Consider the following 23,622-nt stretch of genomic DNA (forward strand, 5'->3'; position numbering starts at 1 on the left):
ATATTTGATTGGTGCAGCGCAATACATCATAAAGCTTGGGTATCCATGGACTTTCATATCATTCAAGTCCCCAATGTAGGTGAACAAAGAGAATATACCTGTCAGGGTACTAGGAATCAGACTGAGACGTGAAGTGCAAAAATAATCACACCTTTATTAATAAGAAAAAATAATAAAAAGTCCACAAGCCAAATGACAAGCCAGGAGTCAAAGCCAGAGCTGGTAGTCAGACGAGCCGAGTCAAGAGCCAAAGCGAGTAGTCAGACGAGCCGGGATCAGGAACTAGGAAAACAGCAGTGTCAAGAACAAGCCAGGGATCAGGAACCAGAAGGGACGTCAGACAAGCTAGGTAATACACAGGAACTGGAACACAGGAACTAACAAACAAGTCTGAAACAACGCAAGGGCAAAAGCATACTGAACAGAGGCCCTTTAAATAATAAGTGTGACATCATGATCCTGGGACTGCAACCTGTCTCACACTGATGATGTTCACCAGTTTGGCCATAAGAGGGCGCCCACATGAGAGAGCAGTGTTGCACACTCTGCATCAGATTTAGTGAGAGAGGTAATTAAAATGGCAGCCAGCAGCAAATAGCAAACAAAGCAGGGTGAAACCCTGACAGTACCCTCCCCTCAATGACCCCTCCCCGCGGTAAGACAAAAGGCTTATTGGGGAAACGGACATGGAAGGCACGGAGGGGGGTGGGAGCATGAACATCAGAAAAGGGAACCCATGAACGCTTCTCCAAACCGTAACCCCTCCAGTGAACCAAATACTGTACGTGACCCCTGGACATACAAGAGTCAATAATGCTACTGACCTCATATTCTTCATGGTTGTCAACTGAGATAGGACGAGGACGTGGCAACACAGTGGTAAACCGATTACAAACCAATGGTTTCAAGAGGGAGACATGAAAAACATTGGAGATGCGCATTGAGGAAGGTCAAGAGCATACGCAACAGGATTGACCCGTTGGAGTATTCGAAAAGGACCAACATAACGGGGAGCCAGTTTATTGGAAGGCACACGAAGGTTCAAGTTGCGGGAGGACAGCCAAACCCTCTCACCAACCTGGTAGAACAGTTCAGACCAATTATTATGGTAATCTGAGACATAGCAACAGAGGAACTGTTCCGTTCCGCAGCCCCATTGGAATGAGGGTCATATGCCGAGGAGAAGGAAAGCTGGAACCGTATTTGAGAGCAGAAGGAGCGCTAAAAACACAATTTATGCTTACCTGATAAATTTATTTCTCTTGTGTATCCAGTCCACGGATCATCCATTACTTGTGGGATATTCTCATTCCCAACAGGAAGTTGCAAGAGGACACCCACAGCAGAGCTGTTATATAGCTCCTCCCCTAACTGCCATATCCAGTCATTCGACCGAAAACAAGCTGAGAAAGGAGAAACCATAGGGTGCAGTGGTGACTGTAGTTTAAATTTAAAAATTACCTGCCTTAAAATGACAGGGCGGGCCGTGGACTGGATACACTACAAGAGAAATAAATTTATCAGGTAAGCATAAATTGTGTTTTCTCTTGTAAGGTGTATCCAGTCCACGGATCATCCATTACTTGTGGGATACCAATACCAAAGCTAAAGTACACGGATGAAGGGAGGGACAAGGCAGGTACTCAAACGGAAGGTACCACTGCCTGTAAAACCTTTGTCTCAAAAATAACCTCCGAAGAAGCAAAAGTATCAAATTTGTAGAATTTTGAAAAAGTATGAAGCAAAGACCAAGTCGCCGCCTTGCAAATCTGTTCAACAGAAGCCTCATTTTTAAAGGCCCAAGTGGAAGCCACAGCTCTAGTAGAATGAGCTGTAATCCTTTCAGGAGGCTGCTGTCCAGCAATCTCATAGGCTAAGCGGATTATGCTTCTTAGCCAAAAAGAAAGAGAGGTTGCCGAAGCCTTTTGACCTCTCCTCTGTCCAGAGTAGACAACAAACAAAGCAGATGTTTGACGAAAATCTTTAGTAGCTTGTAAGTAAAACTTTAAAGCTCGAACCACGTCCAGATTGTGTAATAGACGTTCCTTCTTTGAAGAAGGATTAGGACACAAGGATGGAACAACAATCTCTTGAATGATATTCTTGTTAGATACCACCTTAGGTAAAAACCCAGGTTTGGTACGCAGAACTACCTTATCCGTATGGAAAATCAGATAAGGAGAATCACAATGTAAGGCAGATAACTCGGAGACTCTACGAGCCGAGGAAATAGCTACCAAAAAAAGAACTTTCCAAGATAAAAGTCTATGGAATGAAGGGGTTTAAACGGAACTCCTTGAAGAACCTTAAGAACCAAATTTAAGCTTCATGGCGGAGCATCAGGTTTAAACACAGGCTTGATTCTAACTAAAGCCTGAAAAAATGCCTGAACGTCTGGAACATCTGCCAGACGCTTGTGCAAAAGAATAGACAGAGCAGAAATCTGTCCCTTTAAGGAACTAGCTGACAATCCTTTTTCCAAACCTTCTTGGAGAAAGGATAATATCCTGGGAATCCTGACCTTACTCCATGAGTAACCCTTGGATTCACACCAATAAAGATATTTACGCCATATCTTATGGTAAATTTTCCTGGTGACAGGCTTTCGTGCCTGTATTAAGGTATCAATTACTGACTCGGAGAAGCCACGCATTGATAAAATCAAGCGTTCAATCTCCAGGCAGTCAGTCTCAGAGAAATTAGATTTGGATGGTTGAAAGGACCCTGAATTAGAAGGTCCTGTCTCAGAGGCAGAGTCCATGGTGGTAAGAATGACATGTCCACTAGATCTGCATACCAGGTCCTGCGTGGCCACGCAGGCGCTATCAAAATCACAGATGCTCTCTCCTGCTTGATCTTGGCAATCAGTCGAGGGAGCAGAGGAAACGGTGGAAACACATAAGCCAGGTTGAAAGACCAGGGCGCTGCTAGAGCATCTATCAGCGTCGCCTTGGGATCCCTGGACCTGGATCCGTAACAAGGAAGCTTGGCGTTCTGGCGAGACGCCATGAGATCCAGTTCTGCTTTGCCCCAACGATGAATCAATTGTGCAAACACCTCCGGATGGAGTTCCCACTCCCCCGGATGAAAAGTCTGTTGACTTAGAAAATCCGCCTCCCAGTTCTCTACACCTGGGATATGGATAGCTGATAGGTGGCAAGAGTGAATCTCTGCCCAGCGAATTATTTTTGAAACTTCTAACATCGCTAGGGAACTTCTTGTTCCCCCTTGATGGTTGATGTAAGCCACAGTCGTGATGTTGTCCGACTGAAATCTGATGTACCTCAGAGTTGCTAACTGAGGCCAAGCCTGAAGAGCATTGAATATCGCTCTCAGTTCCAGAATATTTATTGGAAGGAGTGTCTCCTCCTGAGTCCACGATCCCTGGGCCTTCAGGGAGTTCCAGACTGCACCCCAACCTAAAAGGCTGGCATCTGTTGTTACAATTGTGTAATCTGGCCTGCGAAAGGTCATACCTTTGGACAGATGGACCCGAGATAGCCACCAGAGAAGAGAATCCCTGGTCTCTTGATCCAGATTTAGTAGAGGGGACAAATCTGTGTAATCCCCGTTCCACTGACTGAGCATGCATAGTTGCAGCGGTCTGAGATGTAAGCGTGCAAACGGCACTATGTCCATTGCTGCTACCATTAAGCCGATTACTTCCATGCACTGAGCCACCGAAGGGCGCGGAATGGAATGAAGAACACGACAGGAATTTAGAAGCTTTGATAACCTGGACTCCGTCAGGTAAATTTTCATTTCTAAAGAATCTATCAGAGTCCCTAGGAAGGAAACTCTTGTGAGTGGGGATAGAGAACTCTTTTCCTCATTCACTTTCCACCCATGCGACCTCAGAAATGCCAGTACTACGTCCGTATGAGACTTGGCAATTTGGAAGTTTGACGCCTGTATCAGGATGTCGTCTAAATAAGGGGCCACTGCTATGCCCCGCGGCCTTAGGACCGCCAGAAGCGACCCTAGAACCTTCGTAAAGATTCTTGGGGCTGTAGCTAATTCAAAGGGAAGAGCTACAAACTGGTAATGCCTGTCTAGAAAGGCAAACCTGAGAAACCGATGATGATCTTTGTGTATCGGAATGTGAAGATAAGCATCCTTTAAATCCACTGTAGTCATATATTGACCCTCCTGGATCATAGGTAGGATGTTACGAATAGTTTCCATCTTGAATGATGGAACTCTGAGGAATTTGTTTAAGATCTTTAGATCCAAAATTGGTCTGAAAGTTCCCTCTTTTTTGGGAACCACAAACAGATTTGAGTAAAAACCCTGTCCCCGTTCCTCCTTTGGAACTGGATGGATCACTCCCATAAATAGGAGGTCTCGTACACAGTGTAAGAATGCATCTCTCTTTATCTGGTTTGCAAATAATTGTGAAAGGTGAAATCTCCCTTTTGGGGGGGAAGCTTTGAAGTCCAGAAGATATCCCTGGGATATAATTTCCAACGCCCAGGGATCCTGGACATCTCTTGCCCACGCCTGGGCGAAGAGCGAAAGTCTGCCCCCTACTAGATCCGTTACCGGATAGGGGGCCGTTCCTTCTTGCTGTCTTAGAGGCAGCAGCAGGCTTTTTGGCCTGCTTACCTTTGTTCCAGGTCTGGTTTGATCTCCAGACCGTCTTGGACTGAGCAAAGGTTCCCTCTTGTTTTGCATTAGAGGAAGTTGATGCCGCACCTGCCTTGAAGTTTCGAAAGGCACGAAAATTAGACTGTTTGGCCCTTGATTTGGACCTGTCCTGAGGAAGGGCATGACCTTTTCCTCCAGTGATATCAGCAATAATCTCCTTCAAACCAGGCCCGAATAGGGTCTGCCCCTTGAAGGGAATGTTAAGCAGCTTAGATTTTGAAGTCACGTCAGCTGACCATGATTTAAGCCATAGCGCCCTGCGCGCCTGTATAGCAAAACCAGAATTCTTAGCCGTTAGTTTAGTCAAATGAACAATGGCATCAGAAACAAAAGAATTGGCTAGCTTAAGTGCTCTAAGCTTGCCAAGTATGTCATCCAATGGAGTCGCTACCTGTAAAGCCTCTTCCAGAGACTCAAACCAGAACGCCGCAGCAGCAGTGACAGGAGCAATGCATGCAAGGGGCTGTAGGATAAAACCTTGTTGAATAAACATTTTCTTAAGGTAACCTTCTAATTTTTTATCCATTGGATCTAAAAAAGCACAACTGTCCTCGACAGGGATAGTAGTACGCTTTGCTAGAGTAGAAACTGCTCCCTCCACCTTAGGGACTGTCTGCCATAAGTCCCGTGTGGTGGCGTCTATTGGAAACATTTTTCTAAAAATAGGAGGGGGAGAGAACGACACACCTGGTCTATCCCATTCCTTATTAATAATTTCTGTAAACCTTTTAGGTATTGGAAAAACATCAGTACACACCGGCACTGCATAGTATTTATCCAGTCTACACAATTTCTCTGGCACTGCAATTGTATCACAGTCATTCAGAGCAGCTAAAACCTCCCTGAGCAACACGCGGAGGTGTTCAAGCTTAAATTTAAATGTAGAAATATCAGAATTAGGTTGCATCATCTTTCCTGAGTCAGAAACATCACCCACAGACTGAAGCTCTCCTTCCTCAGCTTCTGCATATTGTGAGGCAGTATCAGACATGGTTCTTAAAGCGTCAGTATGCTCTGCATTTCCTCTAACCCCAGAGCTATCTCGCTTACCTCTAAATTCAGGTAGTCTGGCTAATACCGCTGACAGTGTATTATCCATGACTGCCGCCATGTCTTGTAAAGTAATCGCTATGGGCGTCCTAGATGTACTTGGCGCCATTTGAGCGTGAGTCCCTTGAGCGGGAGTGAAAGGATCTGACATGTGGGGAGAGTTAGTCGGCATAACTTCCCCCTCGTCAGATTCCTCTGGTGATAAAATTTTTTAAAGACAGAATATGATCTTTATTGCTTAAAGTGAAATCAGTACATTTGGTACACATTCTAAGAGGGGGTTCCACCATGGCTTTTAAACATAATGAACAAGGAGTTTCCTCTATGTCAGACATGTTTGTACAGACTAGCAATGAGACTAGCAAGCTTGGAAAACACTTTAAATCAAGTTAACAAGCAAATATAAAAAACGGTACTGTGCCTTTAAGAGAAACAAATTTTGTCAAAATTTGAAAAACAGTTAAAAAAGGCAGTAAATCAAACAAAATTTTTACAGTGTATGTAATAAGCTAACAGAGCATTGCACCCACTTGCAAATGGATGATTAACCCCTTAGTTAAAAAAACTGATCAAAAAAACGATATAGACGTTTTTTAACAGTCACAACAAACTGCCACAGCCTGCTGTGGCCCTACCTTCCCCAATAAACGACTTTGGAAAGCCTTTGAGCCCTTTAGAGATGTCCTATAGCATACAGGGGACTCCTGAGGGAAGCTGGATGTCACAGTTTGTAATTTTAACTGCGCAAAAAAAGCGCTAAAATAGGCCCCTCCCACTCATACTACAACAGTGGAAAGCCTCAGGAAACTGTTTCTAGGCAAAATTTAAGCCAGCTATGTGGAAAAAACTAGGCCCCAATAAAGTTTTATCACCAAAGCATATATAAAAACGATTAAACATGCCAGCAAACGTTTTATATTGCAATATTATAAGGGTATTACCCCTGAGAGTAAGCATGATACCAGTCACTATTAAATCACTGTATTCAGGCTTAACTTACATTAATCCGGTATCAGCAGCATTTTCTAGCATTTCCATTTCTAGAAAAAATTGTAGCTGCACATACCTCATAGCAGAGTAACCTGCATGCCATTCTCCCGCTGAAGTTACCTCTCTCCTCAGACATATGTGAGAACAGCAATGGATCTTAGTTATAACCTGCTAAGATCGTAGAAAACTCAGGCAGGTTCTTCTTCTATTTACTGCCTGGGATAAAATAGTACAACTCCGGTACCATTTAAAAATAACAAACTTTTGATTGAAGAAAAAAAACTATCTATTTTTCACCACTCTCTCTTACTACCTCTATGCTTGTTGAGAGTTGCAAGAGAATGACTGGATATGGCAGTTAGGGGAGGAGCTATATAACAGCTCTGCTGTGGGTGTCCTCTTGCAACTTCCTGTTGGGAATGAGAATATCCCACAAGTAATGGATGATCCGTGGACTGGATACACCTTACAAGAGAAATCTGGACACAAACTGGCTACCCCGGTCCGAGACTATCTCATTGGGTAACCCATGTAAACGGAAGACCTCCCGGACAAAAATTGAAACAAGCTCCTGAGCAGTAGGCAGCTTCTTCAAGGGAATGCAATGTGACATTTTAGAAAAACGGTCAACCACCATTAAAGTTTTGCCATTGGAAACAGGGAGTTCAACAATGAAGTTCATGGAAAAATGTGTCCAAGGACGCTCACCATTAGCAATTGGTTGGAAAAGACCCACAGGAAGACATCGAGGAATCTTGTTCTGTGCACCGACTGAGCAGGAGGAAACATATGCAGCAACATCAGAACGAAGACCTGGTCACCAGAATTATCGAGTTACAGACCAAATCATTTGGTTCTTGCCCGGGTGACCTGCGGCTTTAGGATAGTGGTAAGTGTGCAGTAGTTTAGTTTGAAGATTCTCAGGTACAAAACACTTACCACTAGGTTTCTCAGGAGGTGCATTGGTTTGTGCAGCCAGGATCTCCTTACCTAAGGAAGAAGTCAAATTAGTACGTATGGTGGCCAAAATATGGTCAGGAGGTATAACTGGAGTAGGTACAGACTCCTCCTTGGACAGAGGCGAAAATTGTCGAGAGAGGGCATCAGCCCTAACATTCTTACTACCAGGAAGGTAGGAGACCAAATAATTAAACCGAGACAAAAATAGTGCCCATCTGGTCTGTTGGGGCGACAAACGTTTTGCTTCGGATAGATAAGTTAATTTATTGTGGTCAGTAAGAATGAGCACTGGTACACTAGTACCCTTGAGAAGATGCCTCCATTCCTTGAGTGCCAAAATTATGGCGAGTAATTCCCTTTCGCCAATTTCATAATTGCACTCCGCTCGAGACAATTTCTTAGAGAAGAAACCGCACGGATGCAAGGAACCGTCAGACGTAGGACGTTGAGACAAGAGGGCACCTACTCCAATCTCAGACGCATCGACCTCACAAACGGAAGGCAGGACAGGGTTAGGATGAGCCAGAACTGGAGCGGCAGCAAAGGCAGTCTTAAGACCCTCAAAGGCCTTAATGGCAGTAGGTGAGCAATGGAGTGGATCATTCTCTTTACGGGTCATGTCTGTGATAGTTTTGACCAAGGAAGAAAAGTTTTTAATAAACTTTCTATAGTGATTGGCAAAGCCCAAAAAACGTTGAATAGACCAAAGACCAACTGGGCGAGGCCACTGCAGACAAATTGTTGTGATCCATGGCGAACCCTGCAACGAAGATTACATAACCTAGGAAGGTTACTTAAATCTGATGGAACTCACATTTCTCGATTTTACAAAGCAGGCCATTCTCCGTAGTCTCTGAAGTACCCGTGTGACATCAGAACAATGAGCCTCAAGTGTGGGTGAGTGTATGAGGATGTTGTCTAAGTACACCACAACACACATGTAGGACATCATTAATAAATTCCTGGAAAACAGCAGGAGCATTACATAGGCCAAAGGGCATTACAAGATATTCATAATGCCCACTCCTGGTGTTAAATGCTGTTTTCCATTTGTGACCCTCCTTGATCCTAACGAGATTGTACGCTCCTCTCAAATCAAGTTTAGAAAAGACTGTAGCTCCCTTGAGGAGTTCCGTAATGAGCGGAATAGGGTAAGCATTCTAAATGGTAGGATGATTAAGACCCCTATAATCGATGCATGGTCTTACCTTGCCACCCTTTTTCTTCTTAAAGACACGATGAGTCCACGGATCATCTTCATTACTTATGGGATATTCACTTCCTGGTCAGCAGAAAGAGGCAAAGAAACACCACAGCAGAGCTGTTAAATAGCTCCTCCCTTCCCTCCCACTCCAGTCATTCTCTTTGCCTACGTTAGTGATAGGCAGCAGGTAAAGTGAGGTGTTAGTTTAGATTCTTCAATCAAGAGTTTTTTGTTTTATGAGTAGTGCTACTTTGTTCTGGGGTGTAGCCTATTTCATAACAGTCTCTACAGTAGAGCTCTGGTGGCTAGAGAGCTATGGTAACTGGTGGGACATAATTCTCACTGCGCCTCCCATTTTCAGCTGCCCCATATCCTTCAGCCTGAGATTATTACTGACTCAGCATTGCTTATCTCTCAGGCCAATGTGAGGGAGAGGACCTCTCAAGCTTGCCAGGCAGTGTTTGAGGTAAGGGATGCCTTTTTCTGGGATCTAAGGAGTCTCAGTGTTTGTTTCATTAGCACTACGGTACATAAGGGGTTAATGGTAAACCTTACTTATGTGGGGACAGTTTCAGGCTTTCAGAAAATAATTCTTAATTGGGCAGTGATTCGGTGCAGACCATGAGGCTGGAGTAATGTTGCTAAGTTTATTTTCACTAAAATGGAGGGCTCTGGTGGTTTCACTTTAGTTTTTTCCCTGAGAGGGAAGCAGAGACTTGCAGCACGCCCACGAAGGGACTTCCTGTTTTTTGGAGCCTCTGCTGGTAGCACTATTTCCAAGCAGTTGCAGGTCTTCAGATGTGCTGTACTGGGGTTTATCTGGGCTAGAGCAGCATGTAGAACACTTTTCATGCGCTTTTAGCACAGATGCGGTTCTAGTTCGGTTTTTATGGCAGGTTGCAGTAACGGATCGCTTCTACAAGGGATCCGGTAGCATTGGTTAAGGTAGGAGCACCTCAGCAGGTTGCTGTGGTGCAGAGGTTTAATTATTGCTTACATTTTCTAACCGTTTTGTAACTACAGCAAAATCAGCAGTTTGTCAAGAGAAAGAAAAACCGTTTAAATTTAAAGAGACAGTAACGGTTTTTGAAAATTTTATTTTATTGTTATTCCCAGTATTTTTTCTGCTCAATACCAATATTTTATGTGAAGAAATGGACCAAGATGAGGTGCAAGCTGTTACGTGTGCTTTATGTCTTGATGCAAATGTGGAACCACCAATCCATTTCTATCCTCCATGTATTGAAAGGACTGTGAATTTTAAGGGATAACATTTTTGCTGAGCCAATCTTCTCTCAGACAGATGTTGTCCAAGAGTACTCTGATGAGGGTCAATTTCTGCAGCAACTTTCTCCCAAAGTGTCCCAAAAGTTATCGCCCTCACCAGCAGTGCCCTGCACGTCTACTGTAGTTCCTTCTGGAATTTCACTACAGGACATAGCTTCTCTTATGTCTACTACTATCTCTGATGCTCTGTCTGCCTTTCCAATGTTGCAGGGCCATCGCAAGAGAAAGTTCATTTCTGCAGTTAGCGAGGTTTCTGATGCTGTGGTAGCTATTTCAGAAGTCTCTTCTCACAGATCTGAGGAAGAGGTTCCTGCTCTGGCATCTGAAGGAGAAATCTCATATTCGGAGGAGGTGTTACCTTTGACCGACTCATAAGTGGTATCTTTCAGGTTTAAACTGGAACATCTTCGTCTCTTACTTAGAGAGGTTTTAATTACCCTAGATGATAGTGACTCCACAGCTGTGCTTTTATAGATCCGATGGACAAAAATTAGAGGGTCTACTCATGAAAATTTATGTTCACCAGGGTATGCAGTGGCAACCGGCGGTCTGTATAACTACCATCACGAGTGTGGCAGCCTACTGGTTTGATGCTCTGGCTGATGCCCTCAGGCGAGAAACTCCCTTGGACGAGATCCAGGACAGGATAAAGGCTCTTAAGCTAGCTAATGCCTTTATCTCGGATGCCACCCTTCAAGTTATTAAGTTGGGGGCCAAAATTTCAAGCTTCTCTAGCTTGGCTCGCAGGGCCTTATGGCTGAAACCTTGGTCTGCGTTTCATCTAAGTCAAAGCTTCTAGCTGTCCCTTACAAGGGGAAGACCCTGTTTGGTCCTGAGCTGAAAGAGATTATTTCTGACATTACGGGAGGTAAGGGTCACCTTCTCCCTCAGGACAAAAAGATTAGGCAGAAAGGAAGACAAAGTAATTTTCGTTCCTTTCGCAACTTCAAGGGATTCTCTTCCTCTTCTCCCTCAACTAAGCAGGAACAAGCTAAATCTAATTGGAGACCCGCACAATCTTGGAATAAGGGTAAGCAATCTAAGAAGGCGGCCAATGACAGCATGAATGTTTTGCCCCCGATCCAGGACAAATGGATCTGGTAGGGGGCAGACTTTCTTTTTTCCCTCAAGTCTGGGTTCGGCATGTTCAGGATCCCTGGGCTATAGAAATAGTGTCTCAGGGATACAAGCTGGAGTTCAAAATTTGTCTTCCCAGGGGCAGGTTTCTAATTTCAAGGTTATCTGCAGGCCAGACAAAAAGATAGGCGTTCTTACATTGTGTAGAAGACCTCTTAGCTCTGGGAGTGATCGTTCCCGTTCCACCTCAAGATCAAGGTATGGGATTCTATTCCAATCTGTTTGTGGTTCCCAAGAAGGAAGGAACCTTCAGACCAATTCTAGACCTCAATAGTCTAAATAAGTTTCTCAGAGTGCCATCCTTCAGGATGGAAACTATTCGTTCCATCCTACCCTTGATCGAGGATGGTCATTTTATGACAACCGTAGATTTAAAGGATGCGTACCTGCATGTTCCGATTCACAGGGATCATCACAGGTTCTTAAGGTTTGTCTTTCTAGACAAGCATTTCCAGTTTGTAGCTCTTCCTTTCGGTCTTGCCACGGCTCCCAGAATCTTCACAAAGGTTCTGGGGTCTCTTCTTGCGGTGCTTCGTTCAAGAGGCATTGCGGTGGTGCCCTATCTGGACGATATCCTAGTTCAGGCGCCGTTCTTTCAGCTAGCAAAATCACACACGGACCTGGTAGTGGCTTTCCAAAGGTCACACGGGTGGAAGGTGAATCTAGAAAAGAGCTCTTTAGCTCCTCATACAAGAGTGACCTTTCTAGGGACCATCATAGGCTCTCTGTCTATGAAGATTTTTCTGACAGAAGTTAGGAAATTAAAGATTATCGATACTTGTCGAGCTCTGCAATCTTCTCCTCGTCATTCTGTGGCCCAGTGCATGGAATTAATAGGTCTGATGGTAGCGGCAATGGACATCGTCCTGTTTGCTCGCTCTCATCTCAGAGCTCTGCAGTTGGACATGCTTAAACAATGGAACAGAGCTTATTTGGACTTGTCCCCTCAACTTCTATTGGCACAGGAGACAAGGGAGTCTCTTCTTTGGTGATGTCTCTAGATCATCTCTCCCAGGGAACATGTTTTCGCAGACCATCCTGGGAGATTGTGACAACAGATGCCAGCCTTCAGGGGTGGGGAGTAGTTTGGGGCTCCCTAAGGGCTCAGGGGATATGGTCTCAGACAGAGTCTATTTTGCCCATAAACATTCTGGAACTGAGAGCGATCTACAATGCTCTCCTGACCTGGCCTCAGCTAGCTTCGGTTCAGTTTATCAGGTTCCAGACAGACAACATAACGTCAGTGGCCTACATCAATCATCAGGGAGGAACAAGGAGTTCCTTGGCGATGACAGAGGTTTTCAAAATAATTCAGTGGGCGGAGGCCAACTGGGGGTCGGATTTTCTGAGCAGACAGACCTTTCATCCGGACGTGTTCTCCAGTCTGATCCTCAAATAGTTTCAGCCGGAGTTGGATCTCATGGCATCCAGGCAGAATGCCAAACTTCCCAGGTACGGGTCGAGATCCAGATTTCCTCAGGTGGAGCTGATAGATGCTCTGGCGGCCCCTTGGTCCTTCAATCTAACATATCTCTTTCCTCCGTTTGCTCTCCTTCTGCGAGTGATTGCCCGGATCAAACAGGAAAGGGCTTCAGTGATTCTCATAGCACCAGCCTGGCCTCACAGGATCTGGTATGCAGACCTGGTGGAGATGTCGTATCTACCTCTTTGGAGGCTTCCGCTTCGAAAGGACCTTCTGATTCAGGGACCCTTCCATCATCCAAATCTAGATTCTCTGAAGCTGACTGCTTGGAGATTGAACGGTTGATTCTAGCCAAGCGAGGTTTTTCTGACTCAGTCATAGACACTTTGATTCAGGCTCGTAAGCCTGTCACTAGAAAGATTTATCACAAGATTTGGCATAAATACCTTTATTGGTGTGAATCCAAGGGCTACTCCTGGAGTAGAGTTAGGATTCCTAGGATTTTATCTTTTCTCCAGGAAGGATTGGAGAAAGGATTATCTACAAGTTCTTTAAAGGGTCAAATGTCAGCATTATCTATCATGTTACACAAGCGTCTAGCTGATGTCCCTGATGATCAGTCTTTTTGTCAGGCCTTAACCAGAATTAGGCAAGTGTTTAGACCAGTTACTCCTCCATGGAGTCTTAATTTAGTTCTCAAGGTTCTTCAAGGGGTTCCGTTTGAACCTATGCATTCCTTAGATATCAAGTTGTTATCTTGGAAGGTTTTATTTTTAGTAGTGATTTCTTCTGCTCGTAGAGTGTCTGAGCTTTCAGAATTACAATGTGATCCCCCTTACCTTATTTTTCATGTGGATAAGGTTGTCTTACGTACGAAATTTGGATTTCTTCCCAAGGTTGTTTCTGATCGGAACATTAATCAGGAAATTGTTGTACCTTCCTTGTGTCCTAATCCTTCTTCTAAGAAGGAGAGGCTCTTACACAATTTGGATGTAGTTTGTGCTTTAGAGTTTTATTTACAGGCGACTAAAGACTTTCGCCAGTTTTCCTCTTTCTTTGTGGTATTTTCAGGCAAACGTAGGGGACAGAAAGCTACGGCTGTTTCTCATTCTATTTGGCTGAAGAGTATTATATGTTTGGCTTACGAAACTGCTGGACAGCAGCCTCCTGAGAGGATTACGGCTCATTCCACTAGGGCTGTTGCTTCCTCATTGGCATTCAAAAATGAAGCTTCTGTGGAACAGATTTGCAAGGCTGCAACTTGGTCTTCTCTTCACACTTTTGCAATTTTTTTTACAAATTTGATACTTTTACCTCGGCTGAGGCGGCTTTTGGGAGAAAGGTTCTTCATTCAGTGGTGCCTTCCGTTTAGGTATCCTGTCTTGTCCTTCCCGTATCATCCGTGTACTCTAGCTTGGGTATTGGATCCCATAAGTAATGAAGATGATCCGTGGACTCATCGTGTTTTTAAGAAGAAAAGAAAATTTATGCTTACCTGATAAATTTATTTCTTCTTAGACACGATGAGTCCACGACCCGCCCTGTCATTTTTAGACAGGATGTTTTTTATTGTATACTTCTGTCACCTCTGCACCTTCCCTTTTCCTTTCTCTTCCTAACTTCGGTCGAATGACTGGAGTGGGAGGGAAGGGAGGAGCTATTTAACAGCTCTGCTGTGGTGCTCTTTGCCTCTTCCTGCTGACCAGGAAGTGAATATCCCATAAGTAATGAAGATGATCCGTGGACTCATCGTGTCTAAGAAGAAATACATTTATCAGGTAAGCATAAATTTTCTTTTTTTCACAATGAAGAAGCCAGCCCCTGCAGGAGAGCAGGATTTGGGGAAGATTCATTTTTGGGATGATTCATCATCAGCAACATATTCATCCATAGCACATTTCTCTGCAACAGACAGAGGGTAAACCCAGCCCCGAGGAGGAATGGCTCCCGGGTTGCAGGTCTATGGCACAACCGCTAGACCGGTGAGGAGGCAACGTACCGGCACGCACCTTGTCAAAAACGTCTAGGAACTCTTGGTACTCTGGCAATTGAGATACCAAAGAAGTGCACAAGACGTTGACTGGTTTCTTAAGACAAGTGGAAATACATTGCAGAGACCATGACAACATTTTGGACCTGCGCCAGTCGAGACTGAGATTGTGCTTTTGGAGCCAGGGATAACCCAGATCTGGAAAATACGGAGAGTTTATCACCTGGAACTAATTAAATAATTAGTGTGACATCCTGATCCTGGGACTGCAACCTGTCTCACACTGATGATGTTCACCAGTTTAGCCATAAGAGGGCGCCCAGATGAGAGAGCAGTGTTGCACACTCTGCATCAGATTCAGTGAGAGAGGTAAGTAAAATGGCAGCCAGCAGCAAATAGCAAACAAAGCAGGGTGAAACCCTGACAATACCTTCCAATTGTTTTACTTTAGATGTTCATAGACTTCTTTTTAACACTTGGGATTCAATGAAAAAGGGAATTACTTCCCGAAGATCACCAATGTTCCCAGTTCCCGTTAATGCGGAGATGATAGGATGATTAGATAGAGGTTCTGAAAGATATACAGAATGAGACTTTACAGTCCCATTGGAGAGACTTACTGAAGGATGTAAACTGTTAGAAAAGTATAAGCTTGAAGATATCGCAGGAGACAACAGCCGTCTTCTGGCAGATTCCTAGAACAAGCCTATCTTCACAGAGACATTTTACTTCAAACACTTCAAAAACACGGATAGCTTGTTAACATCAAAAAAGCCATCTTGTTCTTTCACAAGAGTTGGTGTTTCTGGGTGTTTAGTTCAACACATTAAGAGATTGTTTCACTTCTACAGTCACGCATTCAATTCCTAATAAGATATTTTCTGAATCTACGACAAGTCAAACTTTTGACAGCCCGTCAGTAGATGAAGCTACTGGGTCATGTGTCATCTGTAATTCATATGATGAAATGGGCAAGGTGAAGGATACGTCCTTTTCAAACTCATTTCTGACAAGTTACAAAAGGTGCAGCAGTCTGTCTCTGTGGATTCTCTTTCCCTGGAACCTAAGAAAGGCCTTGCATTGGTGGATTCAACCCCAGAAATTAGCCAGAGGCCTTCCACTTCAGGATTCAGATTGGATCCTAGTTCAGACAGATGCAAGCAAATCCGGTTGAGGAGCACTTTGTCAAGGAATTGTTGCCCAAGGGGCATGGATCAAGCAAGATCAAAATCTTCCCTCAAATCTTTTAGAAATCAGAGCAATTTTTCAGGCTTTATTGGCCTTTGAACATCTAAGAGGAAAACCAGTAAAGACTCTATCAGACAACAAGACGACCACTACCTATATTCAGTTTCAAGGAGGAACAAGAAGTTTAGCTACCTTAAAAGAGGTATCTCCTATCTTCATCCTGGCTCAGCATCATGTTCCTCTCCTTGCTGCAGTTCATGTTCCAGGAGGAAAGAATATTGCAGCCAACTTTATGAGAAGACAAGTCTCTCCAGCAGCTCAACAGATAGATATTCCAAATGATTTTTTAACAAATGGGGTCTTCCAGAGATAGATCTCATGGCATCCAATGTGAAATATCAGCTCAAGAAGTATTTCATTCGCAATCCAACACCTAAGGCCTTGGGAGTGGATGCTCTTCTTCAGGAATGGCCAATCAGCCTCATTTATGTTTTTCCTCTAATCCTGTGTCTTCTAAGGAGAATTTTCAGGGAGTCCGCAACCTTCATTGTGATTCTTCCTTTTTGGCCTTGAAGATACTGGTTTCCTCTCGTGCAGAGATTTGCCATTCATACTCCATGACCTCTTCCAGTCTCTTGGGACATGCTGAGCCAAGGTCTACTTGTTCATCCAGCTCCACAATGGTTCAGACTAATGGCATGGTTGCTGAGATCTCCAGATTTCAACAAATTAATATTTCGGCTCCTGTGATTGAGACCCTTTTACAGGCTCGGAAAGGCTCAACCTCTAAGACTTTTATAGGATCTGGGATATCTTTTCCTCTTGGATGGTTCAACATAAAATCTCTACAGCATACTTTCAGCTTTCTCATCGGCTTGATTTTCTACACAATGGTTTTCTCCAAGGCATTATTGTAAGAATGCTTAAGGTTCAAGTCTCTGCTATCTCAGGAGTCAAATGGGATCAGGAACCTTTGATGATTCAGTTTTTCCAGTCTTTGGCCCATATTCATCCTTCTGTGAGATCAGCCGTTCCTTCTTGGGTCTTCCTTTGGTTTTTGATGTTCTGTTAGAATCTTCTTTTGAACCACTATGTGAAGTTTCCTTCTTTTTTCTTACTTTAAAGACCATTTTTCTTGTGGCCATTACATCAGCAAGATGAGTGTCTGAATTACAAGCTCTTTCAATCAAGGATAATTTTATTACTTTTCATCAAGACAAGGTAGTTCTTCAAATAGTTCCTGAGTTCCTTCCAAAAGTTGTTTCTGATTTCCTCAAGGATTGGGATATTGTACTTACATCTTTTTGTCCAGAAAAGCAAGATTCACAGAGAAAGTCATTATGCCGGTTGGATGTAGTTTGGTGACTTCATACAGGGAGTGCAGAATTATTAGGCAAGTTGTATTTTTGAGGATTCATTTTATTATTGAACAACAACCATGTTCTCAGTGAACCCAAAAAACTAATTAATATCAAAGCTGAATAGTTTTGGAAGTAGTTTTTAGTTTGTTTTTAGTTATAGCTATTTTAGGGGGATATCTGTGTGTGCAGGTGACTATTACTGTGCATAATTATTAGGCAACTTAACAAAAAACAAATATATACCCATTTCAATTATTTATTTTTACCAGTGAAACCAATATAACATCTCAACATTTACAAATATACATTTCTGACATTCAAAAACAAAACAAAAACAAATCAGTGACCAATATAGCCACCTTTCTTTGCAAGGACACTCAAAAGCCTGCCATCCATGGATTCTGTCAGTGTTTTGATCTGTTCACCATCAACATTGCGTGCAGCAGCAACCACAGCCTCCCAGACACTGTTCAGAGAGGTGGACTGTTTTCCCTCCTTGTAAATCTCACATTTGATGATGGACCACAGGTTCTCAATGGGGTTCAGATCAGGTGAACAAGGAGGCCATGTCATTAGATTTTCTTCTTTTATACCCTTTCTTGCCAGCCACGCTGTGGAGTACTTGGACGCGTGTGATGGAGCATTGTCCTGCATGAAAATCATGTTTTTCTTGAAGGATGCAGACTTCTTCCTGTACCACTGCTTGAAGAAGGTGTCTTCCAGAAACTGGCAGTAGGACTGGGAGTTGAGCTTGACTCCATCCTCAACCCGAAAAGGCCCCACAAGCTCATCTTTGATGATACCAGCCCAAACCAGTACTCCACCTCCACCTTGCTGGCGTCTGAGTCGGACTGGAGCTCTCTGCCCTTTACCAATCCAGCCACGGGCCCATCCATCTGGCCCATCAAGACTCACTCTCATTTCATCAGTCCATAAAACCTTAGAAAAATCAGTCTTGAGATATTTCTTGGCCCAGTCTTGACGTTTCAGCTTGTGTGTCTTGTTCAGTGCTGGTCGTCTTTCAGCCTTTCTTACCTTGGCCATGTCTCTGAGTATTGCACACCTTGTGCTTTTGGGCACTCCAGTGATGTTGCAGCTCTGAAATATGGCCAAACTGGTGGCAAGTGGCATCTTGGCAGCTGCACGCTTGACTTTTCTCAGTTCATGGGCAGTTATTTTGCGCCTTGGTTTTTCCACATGCTTCTTGCGACCCTGTTGACTATTTTGAATGAAACGCTTGATTGTTCGATGATTACGCTTCAGAAGCTTTGCAATTTTAAGAGTGCTGCATCCCTCTGCAAGATATCTCACTATTTTTGACTTTTCTAAGCCTGTCAAGTCCTTCTTTTGACCCATTTTGCCAAAGGAAAGGAAGTTGCCTAATAATTATGCACACCTGATATAGGGTGTTGATGTCATTAGACCACACCCCTTCTCATTACAGAGATGCACATCACCTAATATGCTTAATTGGTAGTAGGCTTTCGAGCCTATACAGCTTGGAGTAAGACAACATGCATAAAGAGGATGATGTGGTCAAAATACTCATTTGCCTAATAATTCTGCACTCCCTGTATATATGTTCATAAAATCATAGGTTTCCATTATAGGTCACAGGGAGATAATACTAAAAAAAAGAAAACAAAATATCTGCTCCATCTAAAATGAAATGCTTCAAATGTATTACAGTGCTTTTTTAAAAAAAATAAAAAAAAAATAGTTGTTCCCGTGCTGGCACAAAAAACTTTTTCTGTGTGAGTTGTCTATAAGCCAATTGGTATTCAAATCACAGGACCCAGTTGTAGACATTCAGGCACTTCCTGTTATTATCACACATAGAAAATTGCCAGATTGCAAAGGTTTAGTTAAGAGCTGTGAAAATTATGACCAAGCATGACTCCTGCCTGAACATTTTCTCCAAAGCATTAGTCATCCATTGGTTCATCTTGACCTTTACTTGCTTAACTAAGTTTTTTTTACTTTAGTTGCTTTGGGGATATTATATGGAAATGCTTTAACTGAGGGAGGAATGACAGTGTGAGGTCACATTTTAGGAAGTCCATCGATACTCTAGCTCCAGATGATCATTAATAATTATGTTGCATAGTCCTCAGTATTTAACTATTGCTTCCTAGGTGATGCCATATGCATAATAGACCATCGGAGTTCAGTAGCGATCCGTTAACTCAAAGGAAAAAGTACACTCAATAAACAACAAAATGTTTCAGGTTATTCCATGCTATTAGTTTTATTATGAGAACATTATCTCTTGCATTTTATCACCCACAGAGCATCTTTGTGATGTTTCTAAACTATTGTTTTTCAGTACCAGTCTCATCTGATCATTCAGACTCTGTTGAGAAGGAGGATAACAGAGTACAATTAAAGAGACCACCCAGCCCAGGAAGTGCAAGTGGCATCAAACCTTCCAAGAGAGCTAAAATTAAAGTGACCATTGTGTCCCATGGTGAAGCAGCAGGAGGCACCACCAGTCCCCACGAAGGTTAGTTTTGCTTGTACTGTTAGGACTTTACCATGTATTGCTTTAATTAATCTTGCTTTTTGTGAAGAAAGAAGCAGGAAAACATTACTTTGCTTCATAGCCACAATTGTTAAAGGGGCAGTAAAGTCAAGATTTAATTTAAATGATTCAAATAGAGCATCCAGTTATAAACAGCTTTCCAATTTATTTATATTATCTAACTTGCCTCAATCTCTTCATACCCTTTGTTGAAAAAGATTACCTAGGTAGGCTCACAAATAGCAATGCACTTATGGGAGCTATTTGCTGATTGGTGGCTGCACATATATGCCTCTTGTCGTTTGCTCACCTGATGTGTTCAGCTATCAACCAACAGTGCATTACTGCTTCTTCAGAAAAGGATACTTAGAAAATGAAGTTATTTTATAATACAAGTAGATTAAAATTTGTATGTTCTATCTGAATTCATGTCCCTTTAATGACTTTAATGAGGGCGTTGTAAAGGGCAGTAAACACAATTTACAGTAGACTATTTTTAAGGGCATTAGGGTAGACAAATTACATGTTCTAATTAGAGTACATCATTTTAAGACTAGTGTCTGCATCTTTTGTTCAACCATAATGAACTTTAAAGGGACATGAAACCCATGAAACCCATGACTTCATTCCAATTACTAGTGGGATATTCAACTCCTGGTCAGCAGGAGGAGGCAAAGAGCACCCCAGCAAAGCTGTTAAGTGTAACTTCCCTTACTCATAATCCCCAATCATTCTCTTTGTCTTTGTCAATGGAGGATGTGCGAAGATGGTGTCTGAAGATATTTAATCCTTTTATGGGTACTTTTCCCTGCAAGCAAGGATTGGGGCAATGCTGTGTCCATGCCAATCTCTTTAGTAAGAGTAATGGTGCCTATTAGCAGTTAGAAAAAGGTGAGGTTGTCTTTGCTTTATTTCTAACATTATTGCATTTGCTACCCCTTCATAGAAAGTCAGGGTTGGTTACTCTGTTCTTTTTTTTTCTTTAGATCCCTGATAGAGAGTGGAGTATCTATCACACCTAAGAAGCTGTTCCTGCCCTGCAGCTGGATCCACAGGTAAGTGCATTTGTCTTCTAGGTATTGAAGGACAGCACTTTGGAGGTTAATTCCTCTTATGGATCAATTCCTGGGACAAGACCTTATAGTTAGGTTCATACTTGGGCAGTTTGGTAGGCACTGACATATGTGATGCTTGATGGGGGACACTCGTTAAGAGGTTAATAATTTTTATCCTTAGTTTTTTTGGAGAGACTGGCTGAAGGGTTTATTAGGAACATATTTGGAAATATCATAGGGTGAAAAGGATCTTTCTTTATTTGGGAGCATGATGTAGAGCCGAGTACTTAAGTTTTTTTTCTCAGGTTGGACAGAAACGTGCGCTTTTTCAGTGACACAGTTTTCTTTTTTAGTCCGATCATGTGACTCGCCTCTCTTCCGTCTTAAATATGTGGAGCGGTGCGAGTTAGACCTTGCAATCTTGTTACATATCTCTGTGCTAGCTTCGGTTTGATCACTAAGCTTTCCAAATCTGACAACCTACTCTGACAGCGGATCTGATAAAAGCAGATAACCTTTGCTGTTTTATAGTGGCAACTCCGGCCTCAGTGTGGTAAGACTCCTTAACTCAGCCTGAGGTATAGAGGTGTGAGGAAAATTTCTTAAATAAAAACTTTTTTTCCTATTTGAATGCTAAGAGGTGTTTGTGACTATTAATACCATACTGGTGTTAGATCATTCACATATTTTTTTTTTTAATCAAAGTTTTTTATTAAGGTATTTAGCAAGACAATAGCCATAAATATAAGATACATAAAAAAAACATGTCTAATAATGAAAGTAGATCATGACAGCATTTGTACGTCCAACATATCATTTTGCGTTATTAGCCTGTCATAGATATATACATTGCAGAGTTTACATTGATACCTTGTGATTTTCTTTTTTATAAGATACTACTATGGTACCCTATTATCTAAAGTTACTACCTATTAGAATGATATTTTGACTTGGAAAGCATAGTAAACTTATCATGAATGAAAAGTAAAATTTTCCCTGAAGGGTACTGTATGAGATATTAACTATACTATTAGTATTCATTAAATAGTTATAAAATAAGGTTAATACCATGAGCGGGTAAATACCGCGGAATAATCACCAAAAGGGGTGAGGAAAAAAAAACAATACTAAGGGAAAACCCTTAGGGGGGAACACGGAGCCGATCGAGATAACCTAAACAATGAAAATATATATATAACATAATTTATGTTGGTATGCACAGGGCAAACCCACAAGTATATCAGAAAACTACTCATATTAGGTATATAATTATATAACATTGATTAACCTTGAAGAAGATTGCTTTAAATCCTCTGCTATGAAGAGTGTACAAGCTATTGGGATTGTAGGAGACAGGCATGCTATACTCTAAATGCATAATACTAGGTGTAAAGCTAAGTTTTAAGGCCTGAGATATTGTTAGTAAGAAGACCTATAGGGTGGTTTGACTATATTTAAAAATAGAAGCATGAGTAAACTGTCCCAGCCGCAGGCAGTTCCCCATTTATGATATACACACTAGTTACAGTCCAATAATAAACACTTGAATATAGGATTGTGTGTTATGGGACTATAATAGTCAATGTGTGAGATGTGTGGTAAGCTGAGAAAGTGAGCCATAATTGGTGAATTTCAATTACATAAGTAAACAATAACCCATATACTGAACTCAGCCTAAAACACAAGTAAACCAAACATAATGTCTTGAGAAATATGGCCACCTATCACAAATATAGGAATATGCTGAAGAGTGTCTGATTGCTAGAAAGAAACATACTAGACGGTGTACATACTATAACGCTATGATACATAAGTGCTATAAAGCACAAGAAAATAGATAACACCTATACCCCAAGGCCACAATGAAGTTCCAACCCTAGTATACAGAATATACAGTGCTGAGCAAGAAATATGGTATAAAGGACCATCGAACATAAGTAGCATCTGAAGACAGGGGCAATCTGGGGCTAAATAAAGAATGAAATTTCCTCTCTTGTTAACTGATCTTGCAGGGAAATACTCCAGGTTTGCAAGTTTTTTAGTTTTAGCGAACAGAACCTCTAAACATAAGAATGTTAACATAGACTTCTATAGGTATATATCAGTGTGGGTTGTATAATGTGACTATACCCTGTGTTAAACTAAATATATGTGTAGTGTAATAGATATTTCTTCAGTGAGATATAACTTATATAATGCATCTTCACCCATGTCTGTATTGGTGACAACATAGCAAGCATTTAGGGAATATGTATATAATAGACTAAAATGGAACAATCAGTTATAAACTCAATCCCCATATAGTCAAAGTTGTCAAAAGAGAGGTGAGACTGTAATAATAGGCATAAAAAACTGCAATGTTCACAGAAAAAAAGGTCCTCTATGTCTATGAGAGAGTATTCTCCCCAGTGCTAGCCTATGCCAACCCTTAGCAATTGAAAAAAGCAGATATGAGCCACAACGAGCTTGGTGAAGACCTTCAGGTTGTTTACCGGTATCAAGCCATAGACCCCCATTTCTTGCAATAAGGGTAATGGAGATATTAGACCAAACCCGTAGAGGAGGCCTATTTGGTTTAAGGAAACTTGAGTGTCCTGGCTGTAGTCCTCCAGAGCAAGTTTGTAGCGATAATCTATCTTGTCATGACTCACACCGATGCCATAATCTCCCATGAGGTGAAAATCAACATGTGGGCTGTCTGAAGCAACAATAGGGAGGAAACTGCCATCCATTTCATCGGTACACTCAGCTAACCCACTCTGGTCTGCGCTGGAAGTAGACCACATCTCCCGCTGGAGAGCATTATACT

The 23,622-nt window shown here is 42.3% G+C and overlaps 1 protein-coding gene across 1 annotated transcript in view; it reads left to right on the plus strand.

Annotated features, from left to right (window-relative positions):
• Nucleotides 1-23,622, plus strand: part of KANSL3 (KAT8 regulatory NSL complex subunit 3) — a 311,300-nt gene that overhangs the window by 213,998 nt on the left and 73,680 nt on the right. The window contains exon 16 of the mRNA XM_053717821.1: nucleotides 19,564-19,740. Within this exon, the coding sequence (XP_053573796.1) occupies nucleotides 19,564-19,740 (177 nt within the window). The remainder of the gene's footprint in view (nucleotides 1-19,563; nucleotides 19,741-23,622) is intronic.

The sequence above is a fragment of the Bombina bombina genome, chromosome 6 (assembly GCF_027579735.1).
Source record: "Bombina bombina isolate aBomBom1 chromosome 6, aBomBom1.pri, whole genome shotgun sequence".
Taxonomy (NCBI): Eukaryota; Metazoa; Chordata; class Amphibia; order Anura; family Bombinatoridae; genus Bombina; species Bombina bombina.